This window comes from Lycorma delicatula, chromosome 2 (assembly GCF_047948215.1).
Source record: "Lycorma delicatula isolate Av1 chromosome 2, ASM4794821v1, whole genome shotgun sequence".
Taxonomy (NCBI): domain Eukaryota; kingdom Metazoa; phylum Arthropoda; class Insecta; order Hemiptera; family Fulgoridae; genus Lycorma; species Lycorma delicatula.
The window spans coordinates 24,400,907-24,416,492 of NC_134456.1; the positions used below are offsets into that span (position 1 = coordinate 24,400,907).

The window sequence follows — 15,586 nt, forward strand, 5'->3', positions numbered from 1 at the left end:
AGAAAAAACCTAGGCTGAATTCAAATTTTATGTTTAAGAATAGTGAAAATTTTACTCATTCTAATAGTGAAAAAGAGGATTTAAAAATTAATTAATTTAGTTATGTGTGCTCAACTGGAGAGGTATTTTCATCTGAAAACTAAAACAGTACAATACATATAAATATACCGCATGATAAATTAAAAAATCTTAATTTTGAAGCAAAGTTGAACAAATAGGCATAAAGTCATGTAACACAAATTTTAGAAATGGTGGCATGTAAAGAAACTGAACACAGAAAATGGTTATTAAGGGAGTACACAAACTGATGAATTAATAAAACCAATAGAAGAGTAAAAAAAGTATCACTTAGATATATCATTCAGGCATAATCCTAAACTGACTTTAAGAATATAGAAAACTAATTAGCTTACTATCAAATGCGTGGGCTAGTTTGAATCTTTGATTAACATATAAAAATCAAGGAGAATGCAATGTGCTATCAAGTTGTGTATGCATTATTACAGAGCAGTTATTTAAGCAATTATTCTAGACAATGAAGCATCAACAGATGACATGAGCATGGTGATGTATTCAATATTAATCGGATGAATCTTGAACACATCTCTAAAGATAACCTATTCATAGAAACTGTTTTATATTGACTTCCATGGTAATACATGATACCATCTATGCTTTAGTGTGGAATGTAACTTTTTGTCAACCACTGAGACTGAAAAGCTAACTTTTGCTGATATTTCACAAAATGTGCATGGTAAAAATGATTGATTGATCTGTGAAAATTGGTTGGTGTAAGCTTCTGTAGCGTATATCAGCTTATTCAATGTGTAGGATTTTTATATTATTACAGCTGTGAGCAAACCTATATTGCAGCACCAAGTTCAAAAACTGGTTAAAGAAGCAAATAATTAATTAGATTTGTAATGTTATGTAACCATTGTACTTCAAACTTTCAGGTTCATTGACAATGTTATCTCAGGATCAGTCATCCTGAGAATGAACAAAATCGTTTAACAAACTGTAGCTGGACTTATAACTTGTGGTAAGTAACTATGATCCAAAATAAAAAAAAAACTGGTGCATAAAATCTGGAAAATTTACTCTTAAAATAAAACTATATCTGGCCTTGATTAATTATTTTGCAGAATGTTTTAAAAACATTGTAGATGTATAAAAAAGAAAGTTAAATTTCCTGCAGTCACAAAATGATATAATAATTTTATTTTACAGCAATAACAACCATTAATCTCTCAAAAATACATTACCAAATAAACTTTAAAAATCATGAAGTTAAAACTAAGAGATGAAGATTTTGCTTAATTTTAAATTAATAACTTTTCAGCTTATTTTTGTCAACGATGTGGGATTCTGAAAACTGAAAGATATTTTATCTTGTCGATGAAGACAATTCCTCAGAACTGTATCATTAATAATTTTTTGAAAGAGTTTTTTGTTTTAATATTCAGTGATATTCTTCTATGTATAATTATACGATAAAATCAAACATGATTATTTCTACAAGTAGTTGAAAATTTATGATGAACATCGTCCTATGTAATTTTACACGTTTAATAAGCTTGTAAATACAATGTAAGTTAGGTATAATGTGAATAATAATAGCATACTTTCGTATGCTAGTATTATTTTGTTATTTAACTTACCTTTTCCTGTATCATCTTTGTATTTTTCACTTTTATGTAGTATTGTGTAAAGAAATGAATTTTTGTCAGGATTCTTCATGGCTTGTTCAGTTACATATTCCAAAGATGTGTTTAAATCTTTTGAGAAAAACTTATAAAAATAGTAGATTAGGAAATGCTTTATAAATAAGTTGATAATTTCACAATGAGTATCTCATTTCACATGAGTATCTATGTTTATTATTTTAGTACTAGTTGTACTTCATCTACTGTGAATATGTTCTTTTACTCACTCTTTCTTTCTGTCTTTCTCATATTGATAGATATCTTCTGTCACTCTCCTATTGATACATTACTTTATAGTTATCTCTTATTGTGATATTGATAGCTTATTTTTAATGATGTAATCATTAAAATCAGTATTACAATCAGAATAAATTTTGAATATTCTGGTAATAAATGGAGAGGCATCTATGACACTATCTCTAGCAAGCAAGAAAAGCTTTCACCCACAGCTGAGGCTGCTAGTAACAAATATAGATGTAGGAATTTGAAAGAAATTCTTATGACTACTGTATTTACAAGGAAGTGCAGTTCTCAAATCACAATTGACAATTTTGTGATCTTTTTTACTTTTAAAAGTTAACAGTAATGTCAGTAGGCGTAAAATCAAATCTGTAATGATTGATAAAACTTTGATAAGTTTTTTAATACATTTCAAAATATTAAAAAGAGGCACTCTTTTTAGATCGCTCTTTAGTAAAGAAGTTAAATTTATTTACAAGAAGAAAAATGCATGGATTACCAGAGGAATATAAAATATAATTTCACTTCAAGATATTTGTGAAATTTCTTAATTTTTTTTTCCTATTGATCACACTTAAAAAATAAATAAATAAAAGTAATTGATTCAAAAGGTATTCTTAATGAAAAACGGGTGTATAATGATAATCTATTAGAATAATATCTTAGAGGGAATGTATATATATATATATATATATATATATATATATATATATAGTCGCATGTTCGCGGTTGGATCAGGATATTGAGAGATTAACAGTTTGAGAATATTTATATAATTACAATTTATTATTTCAATAATATGTAGAACATAAATAAAATAAGACAAATCAGTAGTAATAAAGATGATAATAATAATTATAATCGACAACAACAAACAATAATGACAACGCCTGTCAATAGTAGTAATAAGCAATGATTACATATAAAATAGCATTTAAAGTAAGGTCAGGATTTATTTGCAGGTAGTTACACTGTAAAAACCAGAGTTTAGTCCCATTGACAAAAAACATTATCATGACTGCTAATATTTACACCTCTAACAGTTGGTATTGTATTACTGCGAACATAAGACTGGTCTAAAGTTCTTTTACACTGCAAATACCTTTCCTGTTCACAAATAAAACTACCCAACAATTTATGAATGAGTTCAATACTTTATCCCCTTTACTAATTGCCTACACTCACTCACCGAACAACCTCCTGCGGTCTCCTATGTCCTCACGGTATGCTTGTGACATCACTTCACACGTTATACAAACACGCCCAATCTCGCTTCTTCACTGACTCGCATAATTACTCCTCGCTTCTTAAAAACGGGTATCAACTCGTCTTCCCTGTAGTATTTATACTCCTATTCTCTTTACTTGCAGAACCAGACCCCAGTTGAAGCATGAGAATGACGTCAGAGATTTTCTCATAAATTCCAACCCTGGTCCGGTATTTCTTTTCATGGAACATCTGTAGTAAGTGTGTCCTTGGGTAGTATTACAAAGAACGATTGTTAAACGGACCTGTTAGCCTTAAAAAAAGGATTCCTTTTAGTCCCTTTCTGGATTAATTCCATTAGGTTTTCTACTACTTCTTAGTACAATTGGCAGGAATCAGTTACTCAGGTCCGTTATACCGGTTTTGTCATAATATATATATATATATATATATATATGAGGTAGTACATTTCTGCTTAAAATATAATATTACCTTAGAGTTACTAGAAAAAAGCCGGAATGAGTTTTGAAGATACAAAATTGGATTCTTAAACTTTCGTTTAATTCCAGTAAGAATTATTCATATCAACTGATTTTTAGTAAATTAAAAATTCTGACATATCTATGTTTGCTATAAAAATAATCCATTTGTATCAAGCCAAACAACATGACTATTTTCATGTACATAACATCTTATCTTATGATATAAAAGATTTTTTGATCGATCTATTTAAAATTGAATTAAAAGATTTCATTTTACAGGAAGAGTATTCAGTGTATGAATTTTTAAATAATGTGTGATATAAATTGAACTTTTTTGCATGCTTTTTTAATGGGTACTCTTAAATATGTATGCAAATATTTAGCAAATAACACTGGGGAACAAAAAAGAATTTTTGTATCAGGAAGAAAAATATGTGATTCTGATAGCATTTTTTCTCCTGAATTCGAATATGATATCGGTTTTTCCCCATCATGCAAGGTTCCCGAGAGACATGTTTCTGCATTCTTAACTATACAATATTCAAATATTTGGCTCACCTAGAAAGTAAGAAATTACGATTTTCTGCTATATTTCACCTGTGGAGTTTCCCTCTTGATGGTCCAACAATAATCGGCCAGCACATTATTTTTCCATTTGCCTTGATACTTGTTTACCATAGCTAAACTCTCTTGATGAAAGTGTTCCCCGAGCTCATCACTCATTGCGGCAAGATTTTCCGAGAAGTAATCTAGGTGCGATTGCAGAAAATGTACTTATAAGGACATATTACAATCCAAATTTTTATAAATTGTTATAACATCGTTGACAGTATCACGATAATCTTCCGCCTTTCGATTTCCCAAAAAACTCTGAGTAACATTTTTGAATGTTTACGAAGCGGCTTTCTCCAGTGGATTCAATAGTTCTCAAACTTTTCATCATGCATTAGTGATCGATCGTATTTGTGGACCCACAAATATTACTTCTTTAATTTCTGTATCACTAATTTTTGGGAAACTTTTGTTTCAAGTACATGAAACCAGGAGTATTGTCCACGGCCTTGACGAAATGCTTCATTAATCCTAGTTTGATATATAACAGAGGTAGATGCACATTTTTAGGTTTACACAATGGGTAATATTTCACATTTTTCTGTTTAGGAATGAGTGATTCGTGTTTAGGCCATTTTTTCTAATGAAATGGTTTTTTCTGTCCCAACTATCCCATTCTCACAAGAACATCAGTACTTTGTGTAACCAAACTGCAGACCAAGAATAAGAGCTATTATCTTCAAATCACCACAAATATTCCATTCATACACTGCATATTGAAGCTTTTCCAATATAAATTTAAAGTTTTCATATGTTTTTTCATACTAGTAGAGTGAGCCACAGGCACTGATGGGAATTTATTGCTATTATGCAGAAGCACAGCTTTTAAACTAACTTTACAGGAATCAATGAACAAGCGCCATTCTGTTGGGTTATGTTCATTACAAAGTGTCTCCATAAGAGAAGAAATGTAATTATAAAACACTAAGCAATTTCTTCACAAAAATAGTTTTTAAATTCAGAATGATAATTACGATAAGTACATAACTTTGTATTCTTTTGAAGATTCCATACTTTTAGCCGGGAAGCAAGCATTTCAGACTGTTTTTTTGGATAACTTTAAATCTCGTATGAGATCGTTAAGATTTTCTTGAGTCAGTAAATGAGGCTCAGATGAATTGCTTTGTTCAAAAGTTGTATCACCAGAATCTGTTTCTTTTTCTTCCTTACTTACATCAGACTGAGCTCTCTTCATCTGTCACATGTTTTGGTGGCTTTGGTATGGGCAATTCTTTGCAACGTGGAATTGGTCTCATTGCAGATTACAAAATATACACAACTGTATATTTTGATTTTGACGTAATCCCTTTAATGTCTGTTAAGGAGAAATAACAGTCAGATGAGTGATATTTAGGTTCCATCCAAATCATAGGAATAGCAAATGGCATTTGACATGTACCATTTTTCCATGCATGAGATGCCCAGAACACGATAAACGTTAGATATGTGGGGCCCAGGCCCTTGTTTGGTCCAAGAGTTTACATCCAAAATAAAGTTTATAATACTTTTTTACTAATGGGTAAGGTTTCGCCTTTGGGTCTTGAGCGTCACTTTCCCATATACATCACAACAATTGTTAGGATGATTTAAACAAACTCTAGGCATTTTGTAACTAACGACTAATTAAAAGAAATAAAGTTGTAAATATGTAATACACTATAATTCAGACACACAAAGCACTCACAATGATGTGTTTACTGGTTCACTACTATCTCACAACTGACATCGTTCTGATGAATGTGTGCTACACTAGATCACGACAGTACATGTCTGTACACGTCTGTACCTGCACAACAGTAGCAACGCTACCCTTTGAGTTAGCTCATTTGGTTCCATTATATTTACAATGCTCTATGAGCTTTTATTGACAATGGACAATTGGACAAAAAAGGTTTTAAAATATTTAAAAAAATTAAAATAACAAAAAAAACTGTGGGTGATGGAGAAATTCCAAATACATATTAGAAAACCTGATATAAAACTGCATTAAGTACACCTATTGGTACTCGTGAGACAAATTCGTGTTGACCAGTGATAATTAATATAATTACTTTAACATTTTTATTTTATTGTGTACTGATTTTATTTGTTTCTGGAAACGCTCTTGGAGCATTACCTCTGACAGGGGAAGTATACAGCCATCAGTTGTCGGTATGCGGAGTGTCTACGACCTCATTGCGCAAAGACGACCTCACACGGTCGGGGGAGCCCTATAAGTGCTCAGCCGCGGGCCTGTCCAGCCCGGCACTCTCCAGCGTCGAATTCTCTGTCAAGCTTCCTCCGAGGCATGTAATCTGTCATTCACTTACATAGTCCTCTATTGTCTTCCATTCAAGGGGTCCTCTCATCATAATTCTCTGAGTGTCTTCCTGATTATACATGACCACTGCGCCCAAGGCTTCCAGCATTTTTTAGCATTCATTCTCAAATCGTGTACAACTAAAATAAACATATAGACGGGTTCCTCCTCAGCACACATGGAACAAGGGTATGAATGGTCCAAACAGAATCTGTACAAGTAAGCTCTAAAGCCTCCATGGCCCGCCAGGAACTGCTTTAAAGAATAACCCAGCGAGCCATGAGTCCTTCGGTACTAGCTTTTAATATCTTTGACAATGCGGTGTGTCCACCACCCCTTTCACCCCATCATCTCACCTGGTTTGCCAGATTCCTAAGAACTCCTCTTCTATATCAGCAGAACTTCTCTTATTAGCAGGAGATAGAGATCCCAGTGCCTGGAGTCTTCTTTTGCTCAATCAGCAGGTCTATAGGTAAAAGGCTAGCCAAGACCTCGGCCACCTCCTTAGAAACTGTGTGATAAGCGCAAATTATCCGTAAACAGCATCTCCTGTGTGAAGCCTCAAGTTGTCCTAAATATTTCACGTACTTAGTAACGCTCCCCCATAATTCAGCCCCGAACAACATCGTGGTATATGCAACTCCTGCCAGCAGTCTCCTCCGCAACTGGGTCGGGCCACCACAGTTGGGTAGGAGATCGGCAACCAACCTCATCGTCTTCTACACTTTGGCAGCCACCTTGATGGCCTGTGTTCCAAACTGGAGCCTCGTGTCTACCAAGACCCCCGAGGTATTTAATTGGAGGTTTGGCTTTGATCCGTCTTCCCTCCAAGGTGAGTCTCAGCTTCGGGAGTCTCATGGCAAAAGAAATTGCCAACATCTCTGTTTTAGGGGCAAGTGTGAGGCTCACCCTCGCCATCCAATCTTTGAAGGCTTGATAAGCATCGCATATCTTAACGGCAGCCTCGCGAATTGTGTTAACCTCCACCGCCAAAGTGAGGTCATCTGCGTAACCCACCAGTGTCACCCCCAGCAGAAGACCCTGTTATAAGACAACACCTAGATAGGCGGTCTGAGGACCGGTTCCTGCGGTATTCCTCAGTATAGATTACGCTCACTTGTTGTTCCATCTTCCAGTCAGCAAACAAGTCTACACTCAGTTAGATATGACTTGATTATCTGTCAGAGGTACAGCAGCGTTCTGCACTCAACTAGCGACCTCATTATTGTGACGTGAAAAATGCAGTTGAATGCATTTCTCATGTCAAGGGTGATGAGCACGCACATTGCCCTTCGGGTCCTGCTCTTATACTAATTGTACAATTATTATTTCATAGAGTAATTTTTTAAATGAAATATTAAGAACTGTAATATGTAACTTCCCTCTCTCTGATTTATAACTTTGTAAACTAATGTTGCTTTGGTAAGGTTTTTCCATAGTCTACCTTATTTCCTTCCAGGTAAATGGTAGAGTAATTTCTTTACATCAGTGGAATAGCAAATGTTCCCACCGTACCTGAAGTCATCTATATACAATGTACTGTTATATTACTATGATCTTAATAAAATATTTATTTATGAGACTAATATATTTATAATCACACTTAAGTTGTTTTTAAATGCATATTATTAAATTATCAAAATTTATCTAAACTATTGATTTTTCAAAAAGTATTCCAAAAAGCACTTTAAAATTTTTGCTACTATTAAAAACAATTTTTAAATATAATGGTGAGCTTATAAAAGTATAGTAACCCTGCTAGCAAAGGAATATTTTCATCAAAGACAAATTATGAATACCAATATGTGTATTTTACTTTCACCTTATACTTTGTCCATAGTTATCCTTTTTCTTTACTAAATTTTTCTCTCTTTCTCTTATACAGAGTGCTTAAAAAGGTTATTCAATATTTTGGTAGTATGTTCCTAACACAAGTACAAGAAAAAAAAAAATTCCTGTAAACACAGGAGATAAATTCTGGAGGAGATAAAATGTGTTTGAAATATATTGACTAATTTATCACATAATGGAGAAAATAAAACTGACATAAATTATTTTATAATTTTGAGCTAAGACTCAATTAATATTTTACATTATAATTTGGGTGTGTAAAGTCTGCTTTAAAAAAAACTAGGTATAATTTTTTTTCGCAGCAAAATGTTTAAAATTCTAATAAAACAATTACTTCTTAACACTAGTTGTTTTTGAGCTATCTTGAAATGAAAAAAGGTTGCTACCATTTCAAAATTTACAAACAGAAAATTTGAATATTTATTTATTTCTTACAAAATATGATTAAAAAGTCATCATTAAAAATAGTTCAATCCATTCTAAAGAATAAATTTCAATTTAAAAAAAAAATCAGTGAATAAATCTTTCTTCTACTATTATATATGTAGGAATACATGACAAAACTATTTTTATATACTCTGTATATGCACGCTGTATACATTTATGATTAAATAACCATTATTTCTAACTCCATAAAGCCGTAATGAATTCTTTACTTTTAACTTTTTCATGCATTATATTACCCTGTTTGTAATATCAGGAATATCTGTTCTTGTTACTTGCTTACTACAAACACTTATTCCCTAGGCCAAATAAGAATAAACTAAAATAACTATTTAATAAATAGTTGGTTAAAATATGATAGTCTATTTAGTATCACAAAAATTTATTTAACACAAACTAAGATATCTTATTTTAATCATAAATTTAAATAAACCTATATCTACCTTTTCTATTCTTATTTTAGTTTATACATTATCTATGTGATATATATTTGAATATGTAGATCAAACATATTAATAATGCATTGACTGAAATAACTTCAAGTCACTGGTTTAAATAGTATTAAAATTGTACATTTTAATATATATCATCAAGCATATAAACAAATAATATTTGCGTTAATTTTAGTCATCTATTTTGTAGTAAAAATTTTGCAAAATGAAAAATAATAAAATTGATGCAGCTTACCTTATGTTTATTATGTTCCCTAATCTTGGCCAAAGAACACAAAGGTTAAATAAATACTGTGAAGCAATATTTATAAATTGTAGTTTATCAAAAATACTTTTAATTACCGAATTTTCTGAAAAAGCATTTGCATAGATGCCCCAACCCCAGTTTGCTACTATTTCACACATTAATTTTTTTGTCAGTTCATGAACCTAAAAAGATAATTCAATTAAAATTATTTAAATATATAAGAAATACATTTACAGAAATATATTTTTCAACTATTTGGCTGTTTCAACTGTACTTGCAAACTGACCAAATACAATTTTTTTTATGAACACACTATTTTAATATAATGATTTACCTAAACTGTCCTTCTAGGCTGGACTTATTACTACAGTAATAAAATAAATTATGATAATTTATAATAGATAAATTATGTAAGCTGCTGACAATAACTAATTTTTTATTTATTGTAAAACAAATTCAAAAATACACCTTCAGACAGAAAATAAAAACTAGATAGATTAATTTAAGTAATACAAAATTGCCAATCTTTTTAGAAAAGAGAATTGCGTTGCTTTCAAAACAACAAACAAAATACGGAAAATCGTAGGGAATGCTAACAAAATGCACACTAATAAACAAAACCCAGGTACACTCCTAGGTTAATTTGTGCTCACAAATTAAACTGAAATTTTCAGACTAAATACTATATTGATCAGACTGAATATACATTAACGTACAGTCACAAGAAACAACATAATCAAATCTGTAATCACACTGGACACACACAAAAAGGCAAACCCACACCATGCAGGTTTTACATATCATCTATACTGAGTTTGTAAATTTTATCAATATGAAATTTACAAACTTGTTAAAACTTGTTAAAAGCAACACATTCAACAAACACCTTATAGATTGAATGATATTATTTGATCTACTTCTGGAGCTCCTTCAATTTAAAAAATTTTTTTTCAATATTAAATCTTTTTTAAATGCTTTAATCTTTTTGAAGTATCAGTATTACTGGATATTCTGTTGAAAAAAGAGCTAAAGGGTCTTTGGAAAAATTCCATTAATTTGAAAGTAAATTGTTCAATAATTTTTAAGTTTTATCACCTTTTGCTAATCAATGACTGTAATTTCATGTTTACTAATTATTATACAATTTACATAAACTTAATATGTTACACCTATATAGAGATATACATTAATGACAATAATAATAAAAATAACTTAAAAATAATTTAATATATTTTATAAAAAAGCTTTTCAACTTAAGAAAGTTAAGAAGAGAAGAGAGCTTAATGAAAAATCCTACTTTGCCTTTACAAACCTTAAATAAGTTTTTGATACTATTCATAAAGGCTTTTTCACAATTCATAAAGGCTTTGGATGTGATCTGACATTTTTCAAGGACACACTATATGGTAATAGGTTTATTATATATATATATGTATACACACACACACACACACACACACACACACACACACACACACACACACCCACACACACACACACACACACACACACACACACACACACACACACACACACACACACACACACACAAATGATAACGAAGAGTTTGTTCACGAAGTGTGGATGTCAGACGAAGCGCATTTCCACCTCAATGGATTTGTTAACAAACAAAATTTCAGATACTGGGCAAAAGAAAATCCTACCCAGCTACACCAGCGTCCGTTGCACAGCCAGAAAGTGTGGTGTGCAACGGTGTCATCTTACGGTGTTATTATAGGCCTTTATTTTTTTGAGGATGACAACGGTCTTGCGATTACATTGACGTCGGCTCGTTACGTAGCCATGCTTGAGACCTTTGTTGTGGAACAACAAAAAGATTTCCACCAATTCTTAACACAGCCTGGTTTCAACAAGACGGAGCAACGTCACATACTGCACGAATATCGATGGCAGCTGTACGCCGATTGTTTGGACAACGTGTCATTTCACGAAATGGTGACATTACATGGCCTCCCAGATCGCCTGATCTCTCAGCTTGCGATTACTTTTTGTGGGGTCACCTTAAAAGCAAAGTGTTCCCACAGTAGACCTGCTACAACGGAAGAACTGAAGGCAAAGATCCGAGAAGCAATTGCGGAAATTCCAGTTGAGATGTTACGTCAAACCATGAACAATTTAACGAAGAGACTTCGTGAGTGTTTACGTAGAAGAGGAGGTCACCTGGAAGATGTCATCTTTAAAAAATAAACTAAAATGTATGTATACTAAAATGGCAACATTTGTACAATTACATGAAATAAAATTCATTTTCTAAAAAAAAATTTGCATTAACGTTATTTAATTTTTTAAATTTCCCGTTTCTTTGAATCACCTGTAAATACGTAGAATTTTTAAACGAAACCAGTAGATAATTTAACTTTGAACAAAGTGATATAAATAAAGTCAACCACAAAATAAAGAGAAGTTACAAAACATAAAGTTTATTAACATCGAAATATCAAAAACATGGCTGAAAAATACATTAATTTTTAAACAAAGAATAATAATACTTATAACATCCGAGAATAACTATAAATAAGATCATTTAACAAAAATAAAATAAACAAAATAGAAGTAAGAAGTAACATAAAACACCCCTTTAATTACTTTATCCACAAATGTTGAAAAGAAAAAAAAATTGGTAAAATAAATGTTTTTTTTTTTATTACATAATTTGGCAGTATTAACAATCACAATTTGTTTACAGAATGTGAATAGTTTTGTTCATTTGTAAAAGTTGTAATGATTTGTGCTGTGAGTGTGAAGTTAAAGTATTTGTGTACCGCGTTATCAAAATGCTATTCCAGTTTTCAAATGAGGAATATGCTGACATAATTTTTATTTACGGTTATTGCAATGGTAACTCGTCGGCTGCAAAAATACAATATCAAGAAAGATTTCCAAATCGCAAAACCTTCGCTTCAGCTTTCCAATGTTTACGTACAACTGGTTCTTTTCCTACACGTTCTTATTCTGTTGAAAGACAAGAACAACGTCGTGTCGCTTACGAGGAGAACGTAATACAGCAAGTTCAACGCAGCCCAGGGCTTAGTGGTAGACGAATTTCAAATCGCAGTGGTTTGCCGCACAGTACATTACGGTGAATACTTAACAAAAAAAATCTCTGTCCGTATCACTATCAAGATTTTTTGCCAGGCGATTGCGCATTGCGTCTAAATTTTTGACGCGGCTTCAAGAAAACCGTCATAAAGTAACTTATATTTTTTTTTTGCTGATGAGGCAAAATTTACAAGATATTGAGTTAATAACATGCGAAATACACATAAATGGGATTTTGAAAATCCACATGTCACCAGCAGAAAGCAGTTTTCAACACAGTCTTTCTGTTAGTTTGATGTGGATTGATGGACAATTTATTTTTGAAGGTCGTCTTACGGGAAACGAATATTTAATTTAAAAAAATGATAACCTGCCACAGCTTTTAGAAGACATTCCACTAATAACGAGACAAGAAATGATTTTTTGACTAGTTGGGGCATTATTTTTTGACAAGTTAGAAATTATTTAACATTTAGGAAAACTGAATTGGGCAGGAACAAAATAATTGGCCTCCTAGATCAGCTAATCTGACGCCAATGGAGTATTATGTGTAGGGACGTATGAAATCGATAGTATAAGTTGAAAAGGTAACCACAAGAGAAGAATTGATGGCAATATTTTCAATGCATTTGAAATTTTACGAAATAATCCAGATTGCATGAAAAGAGCCACCCAAGGAATTTTAAAACGAGTAGAGTGGTGCTGTGTTAACAGTGGACATTTTGAATAATTGTAATAGTTAAGTTCTTAATGTTTTTACTATTTTCATTTTGTTAAATGAGTTTATTTCCAGATATTCGGATGTTAAAAGTATTATTCTTTCTGTTTAAAAATTGTTTTTTTTTTTCAGCCATGTTTCGGATATTTTGATGTTTATAAAATCCATTCTTTAACTTTTTTTTTGAATTTCTCATTTTGTTCAAAATTAAATTTTCCACTAGTTTTGTTTAAAAATTTTATTTATTATTACCCAGGTAACCGTTATTATACATAAAACATAAAAAACGGGATTTTCACCAAAATTTCTAGCCCAGTTTTTTGAAAAACTACTGCAGATACGGTTCCTAAACCTATTTTATTCAATTTGTCAGGTAAAAAACCACCATAAGAAACCCCACCATAAAAGCTTACCCCATAATTTGGGTTCCTGTAATTTTAGTATGCCTTTATTTAACTCTGTCCAGGAATCGTGGCGAAATCTTTCGCCAGCCGTAACTCGTTAACGAACTTTTTTCATTCTCATTGGTAGAACTCGCCCTGAAATTCTTTGTTTCTTCGTGAAACACTATAGAGTGTTATGGTATAGTTACATAACGAGTCCTATTTATATTATACAGAGTTTTTTTTATGTTATGCAGAGTGTTATGTTATGCATTCATATAATCTTTGGATATGATCTGATGAAAAAAATCTATCTGATTTTTTTCATCAAGGATAACCATGTTTTGAATGTACTAGATAATTTTAAAGGAATATATGAAATTGTTCATTGAAATTCAAAAATTAAACAGTTATATAATTTATAGGTTAGTGTGATTGAATTAATTGGCAATTATAATTACCAGTTGAACTCAAATGAACTATAAAACTGTTAAACTTAAAAAAATGTGTTAAATTATACCTCTATATTTTCCATATTTCTTTTATCTAAATATATGGATAAGTCCTTATATACTGATTTAACAATTTCTTCCAAATTCCTTAATTTGTTTGGTGTGAATCCTGCGTTAACAAATGATCTAATTTCCTTCCATCTGAAATATATTGTATAAGAATAGATTGTTTTTTTTTTACATTTTACAAACTTTTTTTTAATTTCAATTACTTTATTGAATACACAGATAAGGTTTCTCTTTCAAGTTGTAGTAGCTTACTGAGGATATTATTTTGTCCAAAATAATTTTTTTTAACTCCTGAGTAACAAGAGTTGAAAACAAGAGTAACATTTTAAAACATTGAATATCTGTTCGTTATAGTAATAAAATTAATCTACAATATACATACAAAGAATACATTGTTGTACTTTAATCTGAATTAAATACCGGTCAGGAATGGCATATTCTCATATGCTACCAATTTTCAACAGGTTAATGACCAATGTTGATGCCTGCTCTTTCTTAAACAATCTGATGTGGATTCCACATAACTTCCTTGTATGCCTATTAAATTACATATACGTATTTTTTTTTTTTTTAAATTAAAAAGTACCTAAAGTTTTATTTCTCTAATCATCAGATTTTTTTCATTTGTTTATTATTTATTCTAAAACTTTTTTTACAATTCAAGGTTGATAATTATTAATAAAAGCAACACATGAAGGAGTTGAAACCGAATTTGAACCAATGTGCCCCTTCCCCTTGTAAGATCAAAATATTTCATTTATTAAAATTTTATTTAGCTGCAACTTATGATATATCGTTGAAAAGCTTTCAAAAATTTTTTGGGTTTTGGGCTTTTTTGGTCAAGTTGATTGCAGTCAAAAGAAGGGCAGGTGCACAACTAGATGTTACAACAGTCTTAAATCAAAAATTTCAACATTCTACGACAAATAAATTTTGAGTTACGCGAGATACATATATAGACGTCACATCAAAAATAGTCAAAATGGATTCAGGGATGGTCAAAATGGATATTTCCATTGAAATCTGAAATGTTTCGCGATTACATTGTACAACGAAGTAAAAAAATATTCATTATTATACATATTTAAAATATAATTAACAAAATAATTTATTTTGCTACTAATATCTTAAAACTGATTTACTAATTATCTAAATACATTGTAACATATTGTGTAATATGGATAATTACTGGCATTGTTCCTACTCTACTTGATTCATGGCTTGAAATTATTTAAATGTAGATTCTTTAAGGCTTTCTTTTTTAGTTATGTAATGAGAATATATAATCTAGCACTCTGAGGTGTGCAATTAAGTGGTCTATACAACTGAGGTAATGATTGCTGTTTCAATCAGTTTTGGTAGTTA

At 31.2% G+C, this 15,586-nt stretch overlaps 1 protein-coding gene across 1 annotated transcript in view; it reads right to left on the reverse strand.

Moving 5' to 3' along the window:
* Positions 1 to 15,586, reverse strand: part of LOC142319850 (cytochrome P450 9e2-like) — a 40,076-nt gene that overhangs the window by 6,535 nt on the left and 17,955 nt on the right. The window contains exons 4-7 of the mRNA XM_075357523.1: positions 14,221 to 14,353; positions 9,528 to 9,721; positions 3,049 to 3,053; positions 1,662 to 1,778 (exon numbers count right to left, since the gene is read on the reverse strand). Of these exons, the coding sequence (XP_075213638.1) occupies positions 1,662 to 1,778; positions 3,049 to 3,053; positions 9,528 to 9,721; positions 14,221 to 14,353 (449 nt within the window). The remainder of the gene's footprint in view (positions 1 to 1,661; positions 1,779 to 3,048; positions 3,054 to 9,527; positions 9,722 to 14,220; positions 14,354 to 15,586) is intronic.